This window comes from Heptranchias perlo, chromosome 3 (assembly GCF_035084215.1).
Source record: "Heptranchias perlo isolate sHepPer1 chromosome 3, sHepPer1.hap1, whole genome shotgun sequence".
NCBI lineage: Eukaryota > Metazoa > Chordata > Chondrichthyes > Hexanchiformes > Hexanchidae > Heptranchias > Heptranchias perlo.
The window spans coordinates 46232525-46258145 of NC_090327.1; the positions used below are offsets into that span (position 1 = coordinate 46232525).

At 42.2% G+C, this 25621-nt stretch overlaps 1 protein-coding gene across 1 annotated transcript; it reads right to left on the minus strand.

The window, feature by feature from the left end:
* Window positions 1–6729: 6729 nt before the first annotated feature.
* On the minus strand, window positions 6730–24926 carry osgin2 (oxidative stress induced growth inhibitor family member 2). Its single transcript, XM_067975319.1, has 5 exons — window positions 24860–24926; window positions 18657–18793; window positions 17766–17957; window positions 12429–12520; window positions 6730–8858 (listed from the first exon to the last, which is right to left on the minus strand). The coding sequence occupies exons 1-5, from the start codon at window positions 24924–24926 to the stop codon at window positions 7850–7852; spliced, it is 1497 nt and encodes a 498-aa protein (XP_067831420.1). The 3' UTR covers window positions 6730–7849.
* Between the last annotated feature and the right edge of the window lie 695 nt (window positions 24927–25621).

Sequence of the window (25621 nt, forward strand, 5' to 3'; positions counted from 1 at the left end):
TACATGAATGAGTTTCTTTGATTCAAAATTGCTTTCATACAAGTACTTCTTTTCACATATCAATTCTTAAATACATTTTACCATCCAATTTGAAGAAAGGTGCTACAATGGAAAATATAACTTGGATTTATAAAGCACCTGTATCATGTTGAGACGCCTTAAATCAATTCACACATCGAGACATCTTAAAATCAGTTCACACGTTATTTTTGAAGTGCACTTGTTAGGTGGACAAATGGGGGTAGCCATTCTGCAAAACGAGTAATTTCTTCTCCGTATGCAATTTGTAGCAAAATTGTAAACCTTTTTATACGTACATTTGTCTAGCATACATTTTGACCTTCATGCTGTTTATTTGCAAATTTCTGTCACACTTTTATCTGAATGGCTCAAATTGTATATTTTTAAAACATTGAGAAATCACACTGAACAGGTAATCAACATAGCAGGCATCAAAACCACCAACCATCGGGTTTAAAATCAAAAATGGGCAGCCAGCAGCAGCTACCACTAAAAGAAAAAGGATATTCTGAAACAATCATTCCAAATTTTCTTTTGAAAATCCTAGTAGTTTTCTTCACGATATAGAATGTACAGCACAAACAGGCCATTCAGCCCAACAGGTCTATGCCAGTGCTTATGCTCCAAACGAGCCTTCTCCCTCACTACTTCATCTAACCCTATCCTATTCCTTTCTCCCTCATATGTTTATCTAGCGTCCCCATAAATGCATCTATGCTAGCCACCTCAACTACTACTTGTGCCCATTCTACAAGTTTATTAATGTCTTCCTGTATTTTGTCGCAGTCCTCAGTATTAACTATACCCCGCAATTTGGTGTCATCTGCAAATTTTGAAATTGCACTTCCTATTCGAGTCCAGATAGTTTATGTAAATGGTGAACAACAGTGGTCCCAGCACCGATCCTTGTGGAATACCACGTCTCACCTTTTGCCAGTCTGAGTAACTATCTTTAACCCCTATACTCTTTTCTGTTTTGCAGCCAGCTTGCTATCCATTCTGCTATTTGTCCCCTGACTCCACATGCTCTGACCTTAGTTGTGCATCTACTATGTGGTACCTTATCGAAGGCTTTTTGAAAATCCAAAATATATTAAATCTACTGCGTTACCCTTTCTGTTACTTCAAAGAATTGAATAAGGTTGGTCAAGCATGACCTTCCCCTTTGAAATCTATGCTATTATTTTTGATTTCTAGATATTTTTCTATCCTTGTTTTCAAATCCCTCCATGGCCTCGCCCCTCCCTATCTCGTAACCTCCTACAACCCTCCGACATCTGTGCGCTCCTCCAATTGTTGCCTCTTGCGCATCCCCGATATTAATCGCTCCACCATTGGCGGCCGTACCTTCAGCTGCCTAGGCCCTATACGCTAGAATTTCCTAAGTGTCTCTACCTCGCCTCCTTTAAGACGCTCCTTAAAACCTACCTCTGACCAAGCTTTTGGTCACCTATCCTAATATCTCATGTGGCTCGGTGTCGAATTTTGTTTGATAATTGCTCCCATGAAGCGCCATGATATGTCTTACTATGTTAAAAGTGCTATATGAATTCAAGTTGTTTAGTCTCCCTGGTAAATACTGAGGCAAAGTAATTATTTAATATTGCTGCCATTTTGCTGTCATTACCTGAGTTTATTGTGTGTATTCCTAGTGGCCCTATCCCTATCCTGATTTTTCTTGTTATTTTTGTCTGTAGAATATTTTGCTATTTCTTTTTATTCCTTGACAGTTTAATTTCATAGTTTCTCTTTGCCTTCCTAAGTGTTTTTTTTTTACTTTTTTCCTAACTTTTTCATATTCCCTTTTGTCATCTAATCTTTAATTTTTTTTAAATGGTTACAGCAGTTACCTTTTTTTTGTTTCTTTATAATGAGTTACAATTTTATGGTGCCTTTAACATAAAACAACATCTTAAGGTGTTTCACAAAGGAGAAAACAGATCATATGATAGACCTAGGTGAGGTAACCGAAGCCATGGTTGAAAAAAGGGTTTTGAGGAGACTTTTAAAGATAGGAAGGTAAGTAACAAAGCAAAGAGATTGAGGTAGGTGTTCGAGGGTAGGACTTTGCCAACAAGTACAGAATGCCCAAGGGGAAGGATAGAGAGAGAGAGACGTAGAAAGCTCAAGGCTGGATAAGACTATGGGGCTGATTTTCCTCTCATGCTCTCATGGCGTTGGACAGGGGAGATGGGAGTGGAAACCTGTCTCACCATGGGTAAGTCCCCATTTCCTGCTACCTGCTGAGGTAGGGGGGAATGAAATAGGCAGGTACATTTATATGACATGCAACTCGTGCATAAGTGATGTCGTAGCACCTCCCCTATTATATTTCTTTTGTGCATTTTGCTGGCTGGTCACCTGAAAAGAATACAAGTTAGGCAGTAAAAGTGTGGGGCTGCCCCTTCAAATATTCACTCCCTCCACCAGCGGTGCATCGTAGCTGCAGTGTGTACCATCTACACGTTGCACTACAGCAACTCCCTAAGGCTTCTTCGAACGCACCTCCCAAACCCGTGACCTCTACCACCTAGAAGGACAAGGGCAGCAAGCACATGGGAACAACACCACCTGCACATTCCCCTCCAAGTCTCACACCACCCTGACTTGGAAATATATCGCCGTTCCTTCATCATCGCTGGGTCAAAGTCCTGGAACTCCCTACCTCATTGCACTGTAGGAGAACCTTCACGACACGGACTGCAGCGATTCAAGAAGGCAGCTCATCACCACCTTTGAGGGCGATTAGGGATAGGCAATAAATGCTGGCCTTGCCAGCGACACCCACATCCCATGCATGAATTTAAAAAAAAATCTGTATAGGGGCAGCCAGCCAAGTTCTTTCTAAGTATGTATCAGTATTCTTCAGTGCATAGGGACTGCTATTACTGGCAGCAGCCATCTGGCCTACATTTTGCTCCGAATTAATGCTGCTACAGGTCTATAAGCTTTCATTTTGTTCCCTCTAGTGTGTAAGTATATTCAGCATTTGATCTGCCCACGTTTATAACGCTACGCTTTTCTAAGTAAAATATCATTTGCCAACACAGGCCTATTCCAACACATCAAGATCCACTTGCAGTAGTTGAGCATCCTTTACAATCTTAACACGCACATATATCTTGGTATCATCTGTAAACGTGCAGATAGTTAGTCCAACACATACATCTAAATCATTAATGAAAATAGAAAATAGCAAACGTCCTAATATTGATCCCATGCAGCATACCACAGGTAGCTGGTCTCCGAGCAGATCCAAATCCACTGACTACAACTTTCTGCCTACGAGCATTTAGCCAGTTCTCAATTCACCATGGCACATTAATTCCTTGCACAGGTAGATAGTAAAGTATCTAGAACTGTGTGTGGAAAGATACTGTTCCTGTATGACTAGGAAAACCTCACATAAAAGTGTTGTTAAATTTTAAGTGAAGATCATATGGGGCTGTTATTTCATGCTTTCAAAAATAGCCATCATATAGAACGTGAGCTTCTCACATTTGAGTGCTATACTACTAGGGGTGGAGGGCTGAGGTACAGGTGCTACAGGGAGCTACCACTTAGAAAAACAACCCTAGTCTCATGCATAGTGCTCCTCCACCACCTAGGCCAGCAAATCACCCTCAGTGCACAATGAGCAGTCAGCAACAATAGAATGATATAGCACAGAGGAGGCCATTCGGTCCATTGTGCCTTGAAAGAGTTATCCAATTTGTTCCATTCCCTTGCCCTTTCCCCATAACCCTGCAAATTTTTCCCCTTCAAGTACTTATCCAAATCCCTTATGAAAGTTATTATCAAATCTGCTTCCACCACCCTTTCAGGCAGTTTATTCCAGATCAGGACAACTTGCTGAGTTAAAAAAAAACTTCTCACCTCTGGTTCTTTTGCCAATTGCCTTAAATGTGTCCTCTGGTCACCGATCCTTCTGCTACTGGAAACAGTTTCTCCTTATTTACTCTATGAAAACCATTCATGATTTTGAACAGCTCTATCAAATCTCTGCTGTAAGGAAAACCACTTTTCATTGTTCTTGCCTCACTTCTAAACTGAGTCACATTGAAAACTATAGCTGTGTATAAGCTTGTGTGAGTGGGGTAGTACAGAATATTGGAGTTTTGTGCTGTGCTATGACTTTGCACCTGCGATCATCCACATGCCATGATCCTGAATTTGGGAAACACTGCAGAAGGGAAAAATCACCACAATCTGCTTTCATGCATTTCTTAGTGGCCTGTTTCAGAGAAAAATCAGAGAAGGCCTAAAACTTTTCCTTTAAATATTCCGATAGGGTGTGGAAATGGGGCAGGGAATCGTTACAATTGTTCCCCGCCCAATTTTCCAGCATAATTTTTAACAAAAGTGCCTGCCCTTAAAGTAGGCAGGCATATTTAAATACAACAGTAATGACATGGTTATGTCATTTTTCTCCCCTGACCTCCACATTGGCACTCAGTAGGAATCACCCCTATATACACCAAGGGTCCTAGGCACTGGGGAAAAGGCTGAAGCAAATTTAAGGAGACAAACATAGAGGGAGTGAAATTCCATGTGAGGGGCACAATCCCACCAGTGACCTTTGCCACTGAGCCGGCTGGAGTATGAGGGGTCATTGGGAGGTCATCTCATTTGCATTGGGCGAGCAGATGCTCGTGCCACTTGGAGTGCATCTCAGGGATCTACCTGCTCCAGGAGGCTGCAAAATGTGGTGTCTGCCCCTTCCTGAGAAGCATGAGATTATGCCCCCATGCTAAAAGAGTCTCTCTAAAAATGTGTAAAATGTTTTACTTGCCTCCTCTTTGGGAATCTAGCCCAAAATCCTGGCTTTGCCCCCTCCCCTCCTTACTGGAGCCCACTTCCATCCTTCAGGAGGTTGGTGCACCTCGGCTCACATGGTTTAACAGCCTCCTTATGCTGGTCGCTTTGAGGCCAAGAATGTGTGAACTCTCATCATAGGGAGTACCTGGGCTCTCTACATCAGTGACCTTATTTTGGGGCAGACGGGGACTCAAAGGCCACAGGAAGCTTGATCGCAAAATAAGAACTTGGTGTATCTACGTCCTGGTGGAGATTGCAGCTGTTTCAGCAGCCTACCACTGGAATTATGGCCTGAATCTACCAGAATGACCAAACAGTTTTGGCCTCAAATATTTTAACGCTCCGCAGAATTCATATTTCTCAACCAATTTTTTTCTTGCTAACTACTTTACCATCGGTCACTTGCTGTGGACTGCGTTAGCCCCCCCCCCCTCCCCCTTGAGAGGGCACAAAATGGGTTTCCACTGGAGAAGGAAGAGAATCACAATGTCATGATGAACCTACCATTCTACTTCCCTGTTTCTGATTTCCTCAATGGCTTCCCTCCCAGGAGCTGCAATGCTTTCTCCTAGAGGGTGAGAGGGCAAAGGTATGGCAGGGAGGTCCACCATCTGTTGCCAATCTTTCTCTGCTATTATGGGCTCCTCCTCCTTTAAAAAGAATTCTAAAGGGAAGAATGATGTCTGCTTGCTATGATAGTCAAACCTATGTACGGCTGGTACATGAACCAAGCAATTACTTAACAGTGAAGAAATACTTACAGGTAAAGGCTGTGGTTGTAAAGGATCCCACACAACCTCATGGACATTGATGGTAAGCTGTTCAAGAACTGAGGAGGAGGTGGTGATTGAGCTTCAAACATGCTTTGCTCAGTGTATTCTTGGTAGCTGTGGTTGATGCCTTTTACCTTGCCAAACCTGGTCAAGTCATTAAACTTTTTCCGCATTCAGTTGCAATGTGTGAGGGTCATCGTCTGTCACTGTTGCTGTGCTTTTGTTATTGAGGGATAACATTGCAGGGTTCCAAACAATGCCACCCTCCTCTAGAAGTTTGAGGGGAGCTCTAACTGAGGTGTTTAAAATGATAATGGGATTTGATAGGGTAGATACAGAGAAACTATTTCCTCTGGTGGGGAAATCCAGAACTCAATCTTAAAATTAGAGCTAGGCCATTCAGGAGTGAAATCAGGAAGCACCTTTTACACAAGCAGTAATAAAAATCTAGAATTCTCTCCCCCAAAAGGCTGTGGATGCTGGGTCAATTAAAATTTTCAAGACAGATTTTTGTTGAGCAAGGGATACGGAATTACAGCGGGTATTTGGAGTTAAGGTACAGATCAGCCACGATCTAACTGATTGGCGGAACAGGCTCGAAGGGCTGAATGGCCTACTCCTGTTCCTATGTTCCTCTAATCTCATTGAGAGGTACTTCTACAGTGTTATTATTGAACTTGGGCGGCTCATGCCTTTTGCATACCTCCTTCCCTGGAGGATTTTCAGCAGCTGTGAAATTTAAGTTTGTGCTGTGCTGGCCGCTTTAAGCTGCTGCAGGACTTTAAATCCTGCAGCAGCATGCAATTTTCCACCACCCAAATGGCGAGCTCCTAATGAGTGGCGTTCCTGATGCCAGGGGATCGCTTTCATTATATTAATTCTGCTCACCTTGAAACTCCAGTGCTCAGCCCACTTCTCTGCAGGCAGGTGCAAATGATGCTCAGCCATTTTTCTGCTTGGGTTTTTGTTCAAGTGGAAAATCTAGGTTCAAGTCTCTTGACTGAGGTTGGTGCATGTACAGGACAACCCAAGAAAGTGAGAAGTGGTGAAGATTCCTTCAAAAGCAGCAATATTGTCCTCGACCAAAAAAGAAAAAGCATGTTCAGAAACACACACATTGTCACCTTTATCAATAAAAGAACACTTTAGATTGAACCAAAACTTCACAAATGATTTCCTTTCTAATAAACTTTTTATAAAACAGTAGGGTTCATCTTACAACTTTGCACTTCCAGCAGGAAACCTCTTCCAGCAACAGCACATACAAAAATGTTGGTGCGCACTATGCATGATCTCCCAACCATTCAAATTAATTGTCAACAAATCATGTGCAGCGCGCATCTGAATTTCTGATGTGTGATGTCAGAGGGTGAGATTCCCTAGTAGCAGCGTGAAGTTGGAAAATTATCCCCAGGGGCTTTAATATATGTGTACAGATACTGATCTTCATCTCCCTGCTGGTACTGTGGTGTCACTTATGGAGACACTGCTTTGTGATTTTCATGTCACTTCCGGCTCCAGTACGATTATACATATTCTAAATTGTCAGTGTCATTCCTCATCAGATGAGGGAATCTGTGCGTAATCAGAATGCTTTGAGAGAAGTTTGACATTTAGAGATCTTTAGATGCTTTAGAACTGTTCAAAAAGCGACCAGAGAAGAATTATCATAGTCGAAAATCCTTAAAATTACTGAAATGTTCTATGCCTTATTGATGTCTATTGGGCACAATATACAAAGGAACATTTGGCTCACTGAAAATAATGGACCATCAAATGAAGTGGAGGAAGAAAACAGATGGGCAGAAGGCCAAAGCACCAAGTAATTCTGACATTAAATTTTAATTTTGCAAATCATTTTTATGTGCACATTTCTTTTCAGTTTGACTGTATTTTGATATCCAGTTTTTATGATGGATTCGGTGAATGGACTTGCCTGGACCATGCTGGTTGTTTGCTAAATTCATTGCCACTTGTTGCATAAAGAAATGTGCACGTTTTTAAGTTTTGCAGAGTGCCAGTGTTATTACTGAATAGATATTAACTACTAACTGAGCTATTTCCTCCACTCCATTATCACAAAATGAACAGGACCTTCACTGACTTATTTGTATCATGAATTTGTTGTTAAATGTCTAGACTTGGTTGGTGACTTTTGGTTGTAAATAGAACAGTTCTAAGTTCATCATTAATCCTGAGTTATGCTACCAATCATCACCTCCTATTTCAGAAATTAACTATCCCTTTTTCTTCAAGCGTTTCACTAAACAACTGGTGATGCCCAGAGCTCCACCTTTAAGAAAGCGGACAAAGTTGTCCCCAATTAGTGGGCCCATACCAAAGAAGCTAGCCTCTTTGGTACACTCAAATGTATAGGGATCAATGTCAATGGGGTTTTGCTTACATGAAATGGGCTTACTTGGATCTATTCCCAAGTACTTTCCATGCTCTTTAAGAAAGGATAGATTAGGGTAAGTACCTATCAGCACCAGGGCCATTGAGATTTTTAGGACAGTGTTCCCTCCTGAGGTACTCTGAAGAATGCATTTCATATCCGGTTGGAAAGAAACAATGCAGCTTTCTGGAAAGCTAGTGTATTTAGGGTATGAGCTATGGGTTGTGGTATAGGACTGCTTGCACATCTTGTGATAAACCTTGTGATATTCTGGATAAAGCTTCTTAGGAAGCTGTTTGAAGATCAAGCCTGGATCAATGACACTTCTTCGGAATGTATGAATAACAGGGATCTTGTGGTGGTAGGCATACAGTACTGCATCTGCTGCAGTCAGCCCTGCACCAACAATGAGAACAGGATCTGATATCTGATTAACTTTGCGGCTTTTGATGGCAGCCTCAAAGGCTGCGATGCTGTGAAATACAAAAGGCAAGTCTTCACCCTCTACCCCCAACCTTGCAGGTAAATCGTAGGTGCCAGTGGCTAAGACAACATTCTCAGTAAGAAGGCAAAAAGGCACATGTGATCCATCTTCAATTCTCTGATATCCTCTGACTTCCCAAAGAGTGTGAGCTAGTCCATTTTCAGTAGCAGGCAGCTGTTGTGTGGTAATATCCATTTTGACACTCTTAGGCATTTTATCCATTACATTCTCTTGATCTTGCTGCACCTTTGAGACAGAAGTGACGCGAGTGTTGTCAACAAAGTTTTTCTGAAGACCCATGATCTTAACATAGTCTTTATAATATGAAGCTATTTCTTCTGGAGTTGTTCTGTCATTCATTAGGCTTCTGTAGAAAAAAAATACTTACATTAAATACAAGGCTATACTTTATTACCAGCTCAACTAATCACTAATGTTTGTTTGTAGCTGCTTCTGATATCAGTCTAACAATTGGTACACTATAAGCTAAGAAATTAATTCAATGATTCGTAAAGGATTAGTGTGATGCAAGTCTTTAATCTCCTCATGTTGCTTCTGAGCAAAGTTCGTTATGTTGTTACTATGTATTTGGTCATTACTGGAGCCAAATGTTATACAGAATTCAGCCTTATTTAAAAGTGGGTCACTAAGCACTTTAAAGTACAAAATCCATTCAAACATTCTGAACTGTAAGTAGCAATGTGGGTGGTTAGACGAACAATATTTCTTCTGAAGGCCTAATTGTTATGGGCAAAACAAAGCATCAGTTCAAACATACACAATGCCTTCTTTTAAATATCCCCAATCTTATTGAAAGGTTTCCTGTAATGGAAATAACTATATTGAAAACCTCCACTGATAAGAAAACTGCATAATTTAGGTACAATCATTATTGCTGCATTTACACTTTATGGAACTTATTGCAGATGATGTTTGCATTGCGAGTGTTTTCAAATGCAGTTATAATTTCCAAAAATATTTTTAACATTTGTGCTGTGTAATGTTGGAAATTTTTGTTAAATTCTCTACAGATAAATATGGCAACACAAATATTAGGCATGAGACCATACAACCTCTGTATATGAACACTTCTTGTTCCCATTATGCTGCTAGTAATCAAGAGATATTTGTGATATGATGTTACCTGTTTTTAACAGAAATTTGGCACATCAGTAATTTCAACAAAAAATGATAACATTGCTTTCCTAATTTTTGATGGAAACTAGCTATATGTTCATGAACATTTATTTGCCATTTTAAAAACAAACTGGATTTCATAGACTCCCTTGTCACTTCTGAGTTCTTATTGAAAATGAACGTTCCAGGTAATGTCCATGTAACTTTAACCAATATGATTTTGGGTGATGACTTGTCACTTCAATACCTAAACTGATCCGATTTGTTGACAAATTCGTATCTTCGAGGCCTTTTCAAAAATAGGCACGGTAGGAAGTCTGTGTCTGTGAACACAGCCTTGCACACTGTATAACTGAGAACATTATGGATGTTTGCAGCAAACAAATGAGTTCCTGACATTCGGCTGGATTAATTTTGAGGAGGAGCACAGTGAGCAAGCTTGAAAGAATAAAATCACCATTAGCAACTGGCAGGGCTGTTCAAAACTTTAATAGATGACATTTCTCAAACAATAAGTGGATAAAGATTTGAATGGGGTAGCTATAGAAGCTAATCCTCTCCACCTCCACATTTGATTGAATGTGGGAGGATCAAATCAAAATACCGCACTCTATGTAAAGGTTTTGAAATAATTCCTCCGCTCTCCGGGAATGTTGGAGCACCTGGGGCATCGGAAGGATGTTGCTATATGGAGAAGAATTTGCTGTTTCTGTCCTTGCAGCCATTGGATTACCATTAAATGGACGAAAAATCCGACAGGCTCCATTATGCGCATGTGCCCTTTCCCACACAAATTTCCTGTCTTCACTGTGCTCAGGCAATCCAACAGGTGCAGGAACAGAAAAATTGGCACCATGGGGACTGATTTTCCAGGATCCCCCTCTGCCCCTGTGCTGAACGGAAGCAGCACACCCGAAGTGCACTCCACCTATCCAGGCCCAGGTGTGCCAGCATTTCCTATTCTGGCCGTTAACATAGTGGGAGAAGGGAGGGGCACCGCCGACACAGGCCTACTCCCTGTCAAAAGGGAGATGGAAGTTCGATTGCACCACAGGCCTGAGAGAAGGGCACCAAATGTAAGCCCTCAAGGCCCAAAGGTCCGCTTAATACAAAATTTAAAACCTACCTGTTGGGGTTGTCTATGGTTTGCTGCCAGTCTGATGGAGATTCCAGGTACAAGCCTGACAAAAACACCCCACAGGCGAGAAAAGAGGCAGATGGCGATCATGATATCATTGGGCCTGCGCTTATTGCAGGCACAGGCCTAGTTCTACACCCACTCCGGGAAGCCCCGGAATCATGAGGCAATGTAAAGTAGGTGGAAACCCGTCGTAAGTAAGCTCCAAACCCTCTTTCTTGACCTTGCACCTTATCCATGCTTTTCTTACCTCTATTATCTTGACTATTTCAATGCTCTCCTGGCCGGCCTCCCACCTTGCACCCTCCGTAAACTTGGGCCCATCCAAAACTCTGCTACCTGTATCCTCACTCGCACCAAGTCCCGTTCAACCATTGCCCATGTACTCGCTGACCTACATTGGCTTTAAAATTCTCATCCTTTTTTCAAATCCCTCCATGGTCTCGTCCCTTTCTATCTCAGTAACCTCCTCCAGCCCTACAACCCTCAGATTTCTGCGCTCCTCCAATTCTGGCCTCTTGCGTATCCCTGATTTTCTTCACTCCACCATTGGCGGTTGTGCCTGGAGCAGCCTAGGCCCTTAGCTCTGGAATTCCCTCCCTAAACCTCCCTACCTCTCTACCTCTCTACCTCTCTCCTCCTTTAAGAGGCTCCTTAAAACCTACCTCTTTGACCAAGCTTTTGATCACCTGTCCTAATATCTCTTTATGTGGCTCGGTGTCAAATTTTGTTTGACAATGCTCCTGTGAAGTGCCTTGGGACGTTTTATGTTAAAGGTGCTATAAAAATGTAAATTGTTGTTGCTGCATTTGAGGAATGGACAATCCCCAGGGTCAAATATAAGGAAAATTGGCTTCATGGCAAGATAACTGGGATATTTTCCAATATGAACAGGTAATGCCCAGGCTGTGACTGAAGCTGGAAAAATACCAAGCAGTCTGTCTCCCCTGACCAACCACCAGGACTTCATCCTCAACTCTAAAGTGAATCCCCACCCTCATCCTGTTCTGAAGTTAACTGGAACAGCTGAGGTAATAAAAAGGAAAAGAATTCAAATTCTAGTATACCACCTCCCAAGCTTTCAGCCCATACAACAGTACTCCCAAGCCACAATAAAAGTCTCCAGGTGCACCTCAAATAATAACCTCCATGACAAAAGCCCCTACTTTGGCCAGCGTGCCGTACCAATGTGCAATTATCTAATCTTTAATTACTACTATTTGGGCTCAAAATTGGATGCCTCTGCAAACTGCTGCATGCCTTCTAAATACCGATTTTAAAACACGTTTTGAAGGATTGGCTTTCCTACTGAAGATATGGACCATCAGGAAAATCTATCCATGACCAAAGTGCATGCTAATTTAATGCTCAGTCTTTTTCAAAGCAAAACATGTGTTCCATCAGGCTTAAAATGATCTGAGTCACTAACAGCTTTCTCTTTGTATTAGTATGCCTAAACAGAAGAAATATGCATCAGTCAATTCTTGGAACCCAGCTCCCAGAAGAACCTTTCAATTGACTACACATTACTAGACATTTCACTTGGGTTAACAATTGTCAGAACTTTCAATTCCTACAAAAGGTACACTTTCCCATATACAGAATTATCTTAACTAATACTTAAGAGATTTTCTCAGCAAATATTTCACAAATTATTTGTACCTCCATTTACTGTTGTTCCAGTCTTTAAATTTCAATCCAGGTAGCTCCATCCAGTTGCCCAGACTAATCGTTAACATGGACCCTTTCATTACCTAAAAACATATAACAGGTTATTTTTATTGAAAATTAAGTAAAGGGCCAGGCCTATAGTGCAGACAGCAGTAAGGCTGAAAAAGCTAAAGAGATGAGGTAAATTATAAAAATAGTGATCAAGTAATGCCAAGCTTGGGTTTAGAAGCCTGAAAGTCAGAGGAGGAAGGAAATATTGAGAGAGGTAACGTGTTACACTGAAGGTTTTGAGAACCTAAGAATGAGTTGCAGTAGGAGGCCATGTTATGAATTTCGATTTCAACACTGAAAATATACGGAGAAACAGGAGTATATAGAATGGGAAAGAGGTGTGGGAGCAATATCAAAATCTTGAACAGACTTAGGTTTTATAAAGAGTTAAGGGTTGTGAGGAGAAAAGAAGTGTTTGGAACAAAAGAGGAATTTTTGTAATGGAGGATACACGAGAGTTCCATTTGAGGTTGGTAGATAATATGGCCAAAAATATTGATAGATGAAGAAGGACCTAAGAGTGGATCCTTTAAAGGCAAGTAACAGTGGCTGTTGGTTAGAGGTACAAGAAACTGAAGGAAACCAGGCAGCCAACATTCTGCATCCGTTCTGGCATGCTCCCAACATAAATCCAGTGAAAGTGCGACAGAATGGCCATGAATTAGACTGGATACATTGGGTCCTGGCCTTTTCCAGCAGTTTCCACACAGTCTTGATTGGGTCAGAGCCTCCTCCTCATCGAAATATAGCTTGCCATGTCAGATGGGATGTGGCTGGGGGAGAGGAAGTAAAGGCCAGCTTGTGGGGTCTACCTGCGGCTCCAGGCCTGGGTTATGGCCTGGACCCAGAAGACTAAAACTATCCGGCAAATTTTCAGCTCCCTTATAATGGACACACTGGCAGCAGCTTTCCTACACCCCACATGAGGCCTCCCCTCTCTGGTAGGTGCCAAGATGTCTGCGTACCCACTACTGGCATTACAATGAGGTGACCATCCACCGATCCTGCATATTTCAGTGGGATCAACACCATAGGTAACTGGTGAATTGATCCCAGCACTTAAGCTGGGATAAAAGGCCTGCAGATTTTTGAGACACCGATTTTCATTGACCCATTGTAGAAAATCAAGATACAATGATTCAGCCATTTCACTGCAAGGGAACTGGACACTGTCAATATAGATAAATGTAGCATGATGCACTCAGTAGGATCAACTCCAAGCATGTAAATATCTTGCAGGATCGCAAGCTCAAGATTGCTGAGCAGGAGAAGGAACTGGGGGCTAGGAACCTAGGAACAGGAGTAGGCCATTCAGCCCCTCGTGCCTGCTCCGCCATTTGATAAGATCATGGCTGATCTGTGATTGAACTCCATATGCCTGCCTTTGGCCCATATCCCTTAATGCCTTTGGTTGCCAAAAAACTATCTATCTCAGATTTAAATTTAGCAATTGAGCTAGTATCAATTGCCATTTGCGGAAGAGTTCCAAACTTCTACAACCCTTTGTGTGTAGCATACGAGTCACTGAAGGTCCATGACCAATGTTGTGAAGCTGTTACAAAGGCAAATATAGAGTGGTTTTTTTTTCATTCATTCATGGGATGTGGGCGTCGCTGGGAAGGCCAGCATTTATCGCCCACCCCTAAATGCCGAGAAGGTGGTGATGAGCTGCGTTCTTGAATCGCTGCAGTCCGTGTGGTGAAGGTACTCTCACAGTGCAATTAAAAGTAGGGAGTTCCAGGATTTTGTCCCAGCGACGATATATTTCCAAGTCAGGATGGTGTGACTTGGAGGGGAACGTGCAGGTGGTGTTGTTCCAATGTGCCTGCTGCCCTTGTCCTTCTAGGAGGTAGAGGTCGCGGGTTTGGGAGGTGCTGTCGAAGAAGCCTTGGCGAGTTGCTGTAGTACATCTTGTAGATGGTACGCACTGCAGACACGGTGTGCCAGTGGTGGGCGGAGTGAATGTTTAAGGTGGTGGATGGGGTGCCAATCAAGTGGGCTGCTTTGTTGTGGATGATGTCAAGCTTCTTGAGTGTTGTTGGAGCTCATCCAGGCAAGTGGAGAGTATTCCATCACACTCTTGACTTGTGCCTTGTAGATGGTGGAAAGGCTTTGGGGAGTCAGGAGGTGAGTCACTCACTGCAGAATACCCAGCCTCTGAATTGTTCTTGCAGCCACAGTATTTATGTGGCTGGTCCAATTAAGTTTCTGGTCAATGGTAACCCCCAGGTTGTTAATGGTGGGGGATTCAGCGATGGCAATGCCATTGAATGTCAAGTGGAGGTGGTTAGACTCTCTCTTGTTCGAGATAGTCATTGCCTGGCACTTGTCTTGTGCAAATGTCACTTGCCAATTATCAGCCCAAGCCTGGATGTTGTCCAGGTCTTGCTGAATGCGGGCTCAGACTGCTTCATTATCTGAGGGGTTGCGAATGGAACTGAACACTGTTCAACAGTGACAGAAACTGACAGTAAAAGCTTCTACAAGTATATAAAAAGGAAGTGGGTGGCTAAAGTAAACATTGATCCCTTAGAGGATGAGACTGGGGAAATAATAATGGAAAACAAGGAAATGGCAGAAGAATCGAACAGATACTTTGTATTTGTCTTCACAGTAGAAGACACTAATAACATAACAATAATAATAGATAATCAAGGGGCAAAGGGCAGGGAGGAACTAAAAACAATTATCACTAGAAAAAAGTACTAGGTAAACTAATGGGTCTAAAGGCTGACAAGTCCCCTGGACCTGATGGCTTGCATCCAAGGGTCTTAACAGAAGTGGCTACAGAGATAGTGGATGCATTGGTTGTAATCTTCCAGAATTCACTAGATTCTGGAAAGGTCCCAGCGGATTGGAAAACCTCAAACGTAACACCCCTTTTCAAGAAGGGAGTGAGACAGAAAGCAGTTAACTATAGACCAGTTAGCCTAACATCTGTCATTGGGAAATTGCTAGAATCCATTATTAAGGAAGTAGTAGCAGGACATTTGGAGACTCATAGTACAATCAAGGAGAGTCAACATGGTTTTATGAAGGGGAAATCATGTCTGACAAATTTATTAGAGTTCTTTGAGGAAGTAACGGGCAGGGTGGATAAAGGGGAACCAATGTATGCAGTATATTTGGATTTCCAAAAGGCATTTGATAAGGTGCCACATAAAAGGTTACTGCACAAGATAAGAGCTCATGGTGTTGGGGGTAATATACTGGCATGGATAGAGGATTGGCTAACTAACAGAAAACAATGAGTCGGGATAAAAGGGTCATTTTCAAAATGGCAATCTGTAACTAGGGTGCCCCAGGGCTCAGTGCTGGGGCCTCAACTATTTACAATATATATCAATGACTTGGATGAAGGAACAGAGTGTCTTGTGGCCAAATTTTCTGATGATACAAAGATAGTTGGAAAAGCAAGTTGTGATGAGGACACAAAATGTCTGCAAAGGGATATTGACAGGTTAAGCAAATGGGCAACAATTTGGCAGATGGACTATAATGTGGGAAAATATGAAGGCATCCACTTTGGGAGGAAAAATAAAAAAAGCAAAACATTATTTGAATGGAGAAATACTACAAAATGCTGCGGTAGAGGGATCTGGGTGTCCTCATACATGAAACACAAAAAGTCAACATACAGGTGCTGCAGGTAATCTGAAAGGCAAACGGAATATTGGCCTTTATTTCCAGGGGGATAGAACATAAGAACATAAGAAATAGGAGCAGGAGTAGGCCAATCGGCCCCTCGAGCCTGCTCCGCCATTCAATAAGATCATGGCTGATCTGATCCTAACCTCACATTTAAATTCATGTCCAATTTCCTGCCCGCTCCTCGTAACCCCAGATGGAGTATAAAAGCAGAGAAGTCATGCTACAACTGTACAGGGTGCTGGTGAGACCACACCTGGAGTACTGCATATAGTTCTGGTGCCCTTATTTAGCAAGGATATACTTGCATTGGAGGCAGTTCAGAGAAGGTTCACTAGGTTGATTCCGGGTATGGAAGGTTTGTCTTATGAGGAAAAATCAAACAGGTTGGGTCTATACTCATTAGAGTTTAGAAGAATGAGAGGAGATCTTACTAAAACATAAGATTCTGAGGGGACTCAATAGGATAGATACTGAGAGGATGTTACCCCTCATGGGGGAATCTAAAACTAGGGGGCATAGTCTCAGAATAAGGGGTCACCCGTTTAAGACGGAAATTAGGAATTTCTTCTCCCAGAGGGTTGTGAATCTTTGGAATTCTTTACCCCAAAAAGCTGTGGAGGCTGAGTCATTGAATACATTCAAGGCTGAGTTAGACAAATTTTTGATCAGCAAGGGAGTCAAACGTTATGGGGAAAAGGCAGGAAAGTGGAGTTGAGGTAAAAATCAGATCAGCCATGATCTCATTAAATGGCGGAGCAGGCTCGAAGGGCCAAATGGCCCACTCCTGCTCCTATCCCTTATGGTCTTATAAGAATCATCAGCAAACATCCCCACTTCTGACCTTATGATGGAGGGAAGGTCATTGATGAAGCAGCTGAAGAAGGTTGTGCCTAGGACACTGCCCTTAGAACATACAAATATAAAAATACAAATACTACCCTTTCTCTCTGCCACTGAAACCCTTATCCATGCTTGATTATTCCAATGTTGTCCTTGCTTACCCATCACCTCCATCCTCATTAACCAACATTGGCTCTCTGTCCTCCAGTTCATTCAATTTAAAATCCTCTTCCTTGTCTTCAAATCCATCCACTGTTCTCTATCTCTGCAATGTCCTCCAGGCTTACTTCCCAAAGCTTTTATTCTTTAATTTCTGGCCTCGTGCGCATCTCACTCTCCACCTGACCCACCATTGGTGACAGCTTTCAGTTGCTCTTTGGAACTCTGTCCCTAAACCCTTCTCTCACTCTACCTCTCTGTCCTCTTTTAAAAACCTTCTCGAAACCCATCTTTTTGACCAAACCTTCAGTCTCCTCTCCCATGGCTCAATACCTATTCCTCTGATTTCTCTACAAAGCATTTTGGGAGATGTTACATAAATGCTCATTGTTGTTTAAAATCATGTGAGGAACACATGTGGCACACTCTGTGCCCAAATTCTTGATAAATGCACCTGTTGTATGAAGTTCTGTGCTGGGAGTGCTAATTCATAAAATTAACCCTTATATTCCATATTCCCACTGTAACCTAAGCAATATCTTCCATATCGTTATGGTAACTCTTGAATATCTAATTATCATTCGATTTGCTATAAATATTATATTATTTGGAAAACAAGATACTAACATGCCATGCACCACCTGGTGGCCCCTTTCCCAGCACTATATGTGGAATGCTCTTGTGTTTTTCTAGTGTCCACTGTAGGACTGATGGGTAATCAAACCTAAAGTCTGCATCAGGGTGAAGAAGGGTATCAAAGAGCAGTGCCACAGGGTTGGATGACCTGCCTTCAAGTCCTTCAGATAAGTATTCCAAATCCTGAAAAACGAAAAGATATATCAATCATCAGTATGGGTTCTTTTTTACATTCCAGGACCCCATTATTAGCTGTTTATCCTTTTACATTTGGATTATATATACTCTCCCCACAGTCTCCTCATGCCTCACATTTTTCCTTCGTTGAGAGCATAGACCAGAAACCTGCTCCACACCTTTGCCAGTGATTCCATGGCCAGCCACCAGGAGATGTAGCCTGGGGTAACTCTGTCCTCCTTGCTTTCTCTCACTCTATATGAGTGAGTGCTTGGCATCTGCTTAGTACTCCTCCAAAGTGATATTGTTGAGACTGTGAATTCACTTGATGGAAACAATTGGACATGAACTCCATGGTGCGACATGTAGGTGCTCCAATGTGCTGTACTGCCATGCTTAACAAATTTAACACTGACACGTAGTGTAAATGCTTTTCTAAAATTCTTAAAACATTCCACAGGTACAGTGTCTTATTTTTAACACGTAATACTATTTGCAATTAAGTCTTCTATATGCAAGCATTTGCTGAGGCTCTACATTCCATACGATTTGGGCATTTCAAAGTAGAAACTAAGCATCCATTAAAATAAATTGTATTTTAGTATATTTGATAAACTCTTTAAATTAAGGCCAAACTAACGGATAGTAAGTAAAAAAAACAAAATTGAATGCTTAAGTACACAATATGCTGGCAACACAACTTACCTGATCTACAACAGAAAAATGCCTTCCTTCTTCCAGCTTGTTATGAAGGATTGGGTTTGGATGTACAGCTCCCGATGCCATGTATGGTCTATATCCAGAGAGCAGGTAGGAAAGACACATACCAGAGGGACCATTTCCTGGATTGATAATATTCACAACATTGTTTTATTAACACAACGTTTTTAAAACAAATTTTAAAACGGAATGGGGTCATTTTAATTTAACCCACCTGGCCGAGGTTAGCTACCTGCTTTATACTTCGTGTGATTTTATTCTCCATCGAAGTCAATGGAAAGTAAAATCATGCAAAGTATAAATGTGAAACCTTCAATGGTCAGTTTTCCACCATGTTGGTTAAGTTAAAATGACCCCTTAAATCTTTCCAGATCTACACGGTCAAATAATATGAACGTTACATAACCATTCTTGCTGGAAAATTCTGTAGTTTTAATAACTCAAATGTGAAATAAGAGAATTAAAGCAACAATAAAAATATAAACCTAAAAATTTTTATCTGTGGTACAGCTACAAGAATAATTAAGCTTTTCATAGAATTGAGGCTTAATCCAATTAAAATAAATTAATAATGCTTCCGTTAAAGTAGTAGAAAGGGATATCATGAAAACATCAAGTGTTTGTATGCTAATATTGCAAACAATGAATTCTAGGCTACAGTTAAGAATGAGACAGTAACTAAAATTGTAATCCTAAATTCCCACTTCAAACAGAGGAGTGCAAAATGCTAACAGATCCAAATGTTTAAAGGAATAGAAGAACAAAAAGGAAAACAAGAAGTGTTCAGTGTGGCTTATTTTCAACTTGTTAAGAAACTGTCAAGTACACGACAACAACTTGCATTTATATAGTGCCATTAACATAGTAAAACATCCCAAGGCCTTTCACAGGAGCATTATCAGACAAAATTTGACACCGAACCATACAAGGAGATATTAGGACAGGTGATCAAAGCTTGGTCAAAGAGGTAGCTTTTAAGGAGTGTCTTAAAGGAGGAGAGAGAGGTAGAGAGGCAGTGATGTTTAGGGAGGGAATTCCAGAGCTTAGGGCTTAGACTGCTGAAGGCACGGCCGTTAATGGAGGGGCAAAGGAAATCGGGGATGCACAAAAGGCCATAACTAGAGGAACGCCGAGTTCTGAGGGCTACAGGGCTAGGCGAGGTTACAGAGAAAGGGAGGGATGAGCCATGGAGGGTTCTGAACACAAGGATGAGAATTTTAAATTTGAGGTGTTGCTGGACCGGGAACACAGATTGTCTACTGTCATAAGGGATAAAAACAAACAAACAGTCAGTCAGTGATGATGCTCATCAACAAAATAAAGCAGTGAGTCATTAAGTGAATATTCAGGAACCTGAATCTGAAAACAGATAGTTTGAATTAAAAGTCAAAGGGGGTCATTTTAACTTTGGGCGATTGTGATCTGATATTGCCCGTTTTACACTAAGTCAATGGAAATGAAAATCGGAGAGATGTATAACGGGCGGCTGATCCGATATCGCCAGTTTCACACTATTGTCCAAAGTCAAAATTACCCCAAAGAAGCTGCATAACTATTTAAAATTCAACCCCAAAAAAACTGCCAATTTTCATAAAGGTTCCCATAGAATCCTTAGAGAGAAAATTCATGACATTACGGTCGATGCTTATATTCTTTTTTAGGACCATACTATAATCCTAAACCGCCCGGAAAAAACCTGATTGATTCAGATCGACTGCCCATTGTACACCTCACCTAATTTTACTTTTTATTCAAATTTAGCTTACTGCACTAACAGGAGAAAATCATCCAGTAAGCTTCCCGTTGCTTACCCTGTAGGAGCACGAGCCCTCACATAATCTCGTTGATTAGAAAGTGATAGAGTAAAGATTCTACTGGAGAATGATTTAGGTTATAAACTACAGAGTAGGTTTATTAATGACTGATTGTTAGTAGCAAGGATAATACAGAACATTTAACTCACGGTCCCTCAGATACAAAAAAAGTCAACAAAGTGACCTGTTGCCACCTCTACTGATACTAAAAGAAAGGACTTTCATTTATATAGCACCTTTCACAACATCAGGGCATCCCAATGCATCTTACAGCCAATTAAGCAATTTTGAAGTGTACTCACTGTTGGTACGCAGCCAATTGGCGCATAAGGTCGCACAAACAGCAATGAGATACATGGCCAGATAATCTGTTTTTTTTTTAAGATGGTGGTTCAGGGATTAATATTGGCCAGCCCATCGGGAGAACTCCCCAGCTCCTCTTCAAATAGTGCCATGGGATTTTTACATCCAACTGAGAGGACAGATGGGGCCTCGGTTTAATTTCTCATCCGAAAGATGGCACCTCCGACACTGCAGCACACTCGGTGTTGCACTAAAGTGTCAGACTTCTGGCAGTGGGGAACCACATCCTCCACCAGCGCATACTCAGAAAATGATCCCCTATCCCTTTTAACATTAGAAATTGTAATACAGGAAAACAATACTCTCCTTCTACAGTGAAAACAAGTTTATAAAATTAATGCAAGGGTTTCCTTTTACTTTCTTCACATTCAAGACAATTGTACATTTGAATGTGTTACCAAGCATTTAAATTTGAAAGATTTCACAACAATATGTGGTAAGTGAGTTCTACTTACTATGCAGTCGGAACAGCTCAAAACTGGGCATCCATGTGGCGCTGTGGGCCATCAGCAGCAGAATTGTATTCCAGCACAATCTGTAACCTCATGGCCCGGCATATTCCTCACTCTACCATTACCATCAAGCCAAGGGATCAACCCTGGTTCAATGAGGAGTGTAGAAGAGCAGGCCAGGAACAGCACCAGGCGTACCTAAAAATGAGGTGCCAACCTGGTGAAGCTACAACACAGGACTACATGCATGCTAAACAGCGGAAGCAACATGCTATAGACAGAGCTAAGCAATTCCACAACCAACGGATCAGATCAAAGCTCTGCAGTCCTGCCACATCCAGTTGTGAATGGTGGTGGACAATTAAACAACTAACGGGAGGAGGAGGCTCTGTAAACATCCCCATCCTCAATGATGGCGGAGTCCAGCACGTGAGTGCAAAAGACAAGGCTGAAGCATTTGCAACCATTTTCAGCCAGAAGTGCCGAGTGGATGATCCATCTCGGCCTCCTCCCGACATCCCCACCATCACAGAAGCCAGTCTTCAGACAATTCGATTCACTCCACGTGATATCAAGAAACGGCTGAGTGCATGGGATACAGCAAAGGCTATGGGCCCCGACAACATCCCAGCTGTAGTGCTGAAGACTTGTGCTCCAGAACTAGCTGTGCCTCTAGCCAAGCTGTTCCAGTACAGCTACAACACTGGCATCTACCAGACAACGTGGAAAATTGTCCAGGTATGTCCTGTCCACAAAAAGCAGGACAAATCCAATCCGGCCAATTACCGCCCCATCAGCCTACTCTCAATCATCAGCAAAGTGATGGAAGGTGCCGTCGACAGTGCTATCAAGCGGCACTTACTCACCAATAACCTGCTCACCGATGCTCAGTTTGGGTTCCGCCAGGACCACTTGGCTCCAGACCTCATTACAGCCTTGGTCCAAACAAGGACAAAAGAACTGAATTCCAGAGGTGAGGTGAGAGTGACTGCCCTAGACGTCAAGGCAGCATTTGACCGAGTGTGGCACCAAGAAGCCCTCGTAAAATTGAAGTCAACGGGAATCAGGGGGAAAACTCTCCAGTGGCTGGAGTCATACCTAGCACAAAGGAAGATGGTAGTGGTTGTTGGAGGCCAATCATCTCAGCACCAGGACATTGCTGCAGGAGTTCCTCAGGGCAGTGTCCTACGCCCAACCATCTTCAGCTGCTTCATCAATGACCTTCCCTCCATCATAAGGTCAGAAATGGGGATGTTCGCTGATGATTGCACAGCGTTCAGTTCCATTCGCAACCCCTCAGATAATGAAGCAGTCCGTGCCCGCATGCAGCAAGACCTGGACAACATCCAGGCTTGGGCTGATAAGTGGCAAGTAACATTCACGCCAGACAAGTGCCAGGTAATGACCATCCCCAACAAAGAGTCTAACCACCTCCCCTTGACATTCAATGACATTACCATCGCCAAATCCCCCACAATCAACATCCTGGAGGTCACCATTGATCAGAAACTTAACTGGACCAGCCACATAAATACTGTGGCTACAAGAGCAGGTCAGAGGCTGGGTATTCTGCGGCGAGTAACTCACCTCCTGACTCCCCAAAGCCTTTCCACCATCTACAAGGCACAAGTCAGGAGTGTGTTGGAATACTCTCCACTTGCCTGGATGAGTGCAGCTCCAACAACTCAAGAAGCTCGACACCATCCAGGACAAAGCAGCCCACTTGATTGGCACCCCATGCACCACCCTAAACATTCACTCCCTTCACCACCGGTGCACTGTGGCTGCAGTGTGTACCATCCACAGGATGCACTGCAGCAACTCACCAAGGCTTCTTCGAAAGCACCTCCCAAACCCACGACCTCTACCACCTAGAAGGACAAGGGTAGCAGGCACATGGGAACAACACCACCTGCACGTTCCCCTCCAATTCACACACCATCCCAACTTGGAAATATATCGCCGTTCCTTCATCGTCGCTGGGTCAAAATCCTGGAACTCCCTTCCTAACAGCACTGTGGGTGAACCTTCACCACACGGACTGCAGCGGTTCAAGGCGGCGGCTCAACACCACCTTCTCAAGGGCAATTAGGGATGAGCAATAAATGCCGGCCTCGCCAGCGACGCCCACATCCCATGAACGAATAAAAAAAAAATTTGAAAGGAATTATGTTTTCAAAGTGAGCTTTTTACCAGCCCACAATGTGTATTCTCTGCAGCCTATGTAAAGTGGGCTGGCAGTAGCCAAAATGAAAATGACCAGTCACATTTCATGAAAATTTTCTACATACTTGCACATATATTTTCTTATAATTCAATCACAGAGACAAGTCATTTCTGCTGAAGCTCTGCAGTTCCAACTGGTGGAATCATTGTTCAATAGGTTATGATTTGTGTTCTTGCTATGATCAGCAGCATGGTGGAAATGCACTCACGCATTTTATGATGCTCAACATGCTATTCACAAGAAGTTCTTTGTACCCGACGTCTACTTAGCAAGGGCGCAAATCAGCACATACCACTGGCTAATGTTCAACTAGCGATTATCCTCCTTAAATGGGAATTCGGAGGTAAACAGGGTTTCTTTGGGGTCAAGTTGGTTCCATGATGGCATGCTTGGCAGTGGGTAATTGGGATTGAGTTGATCCTCTATGACAGACTCTATAATGTGATACCTGAGCCAGATAGGGTGCTATCAATGATTGACTGGCCAGCTAATTTTGTTGATGGAACTAGGTGGGGTAAACTGGGATTCTTTTCCCTCAGCAGCAGATAATACTGAAAGGCAGTGCCCTACAGGTCAGGCGGTCCTAGCTGGACAAGCATTGGGAAGCTTAGCTGTGTCCTGTCATGGCAAATTTTGTAGTTTTAACTTGTTAATCTACACCAATACCATTACACACATCAGGGTCCCTAAGCCTTGGTGCTTGCAATTCTGTGCTTAAATTTTTTGAGCTTAGGTAAGTGAACTGAATCCCCATGAGGAAAGGGTGCAAATGGCATCTACTTATGTGGATTTCTCAATAGTATCGTTTAGAAACTGCACGGTGATGAGTTTCTGCATATATCAATCAGACATCCAGCTGACTTAAAAAAAAATCTAAATAATGCACTTAACATCCTAATAGGAGTTAACACCCATGGAATAAACAAAATATGTTTGTCACGGGGGGCAGGGGCAGGGAGTCCCTGGAATCCAGCTTGAGGATTCTTCAGTTGGGACACTTTAAAAAATGTTACAGCAAAAAATGGCGCATGTACCATTTGGGTTCGATATCCTTTGTTGCCCTCAATACTGCGAGCAAGAAACTCAGGTATTCTAACAGATTTCTTAAATGTAGGTCAAAAAACCACTCACACTCACACTCACACTCACACTCACACTCACACTCACACTCACACTCACACTCACACTCACACTCACACTCACACTCACACTCACACTCACACTCACACTCACACTCACACTCACACTCACACTCACACTCACACTCACACTCACGGGATTTAATGATTATAAATATTTGGGAATGTGGCAAAAGGGCAGGGGAGAACTTACCTATAATTATAACAGGTACATTTAATGAGAGGTCTCCAAGGAGAGTGGTTTCTTCCAGTAATGGCATCGCAATCTTGCTGGAACAGTAACTGAGCAGTACCTCTTCTACTGTTTCATTTTCCACACTCAAGCTTCTTAAGTCTCAATTTTGTTGTGGTTCAGACTAAGTGAAAGTAAATAAGATGCTTTAATTGCTGTGTTTATTTTTCTTTCTAAGGTAAGTTACAATCTTTTAAGCACATGTATAAACTTTCAGTGTCAAAGGAAGTTTGTTTTAACATTATGTGCAACAGTAAGTGGAATTAATATAGATTTACAATATATACTTGTTACAAAAGTCAATGCTTTCAGCTGTATGTAGCCCAAGGTGATGAATGGAACTGAACAAGAGATATCCTTAATTTTAAAAGGAGGAGGAAGAGCCACCCAGTATTTACTAGTAGAGTTTTGGCTTTTCAACCAGTCATGAACTAAGATCCCAGCATCAGATTTTTCAGACTTGCCTGAGCACATTGGCTGAGTTTTATCACTTCTCAGTTCACCTAGATAATTGAGCAGTAAATAACAGATATCAATCTGTTTCCTTGAGCAATTGGGGGCAGAAAAAAATAATGGGATCTCATGAGACATAGGGGATGAATTTCCTCGACATTTTCAGTGCTTTAACGGCACTGGAAAGGCATTGGTAATTATTTTCCGTGAGGAAACTCACAGGGTAGCTGTTTATGGTGCTTGTGCACCTTTAAATGACTTCCCTCAAGT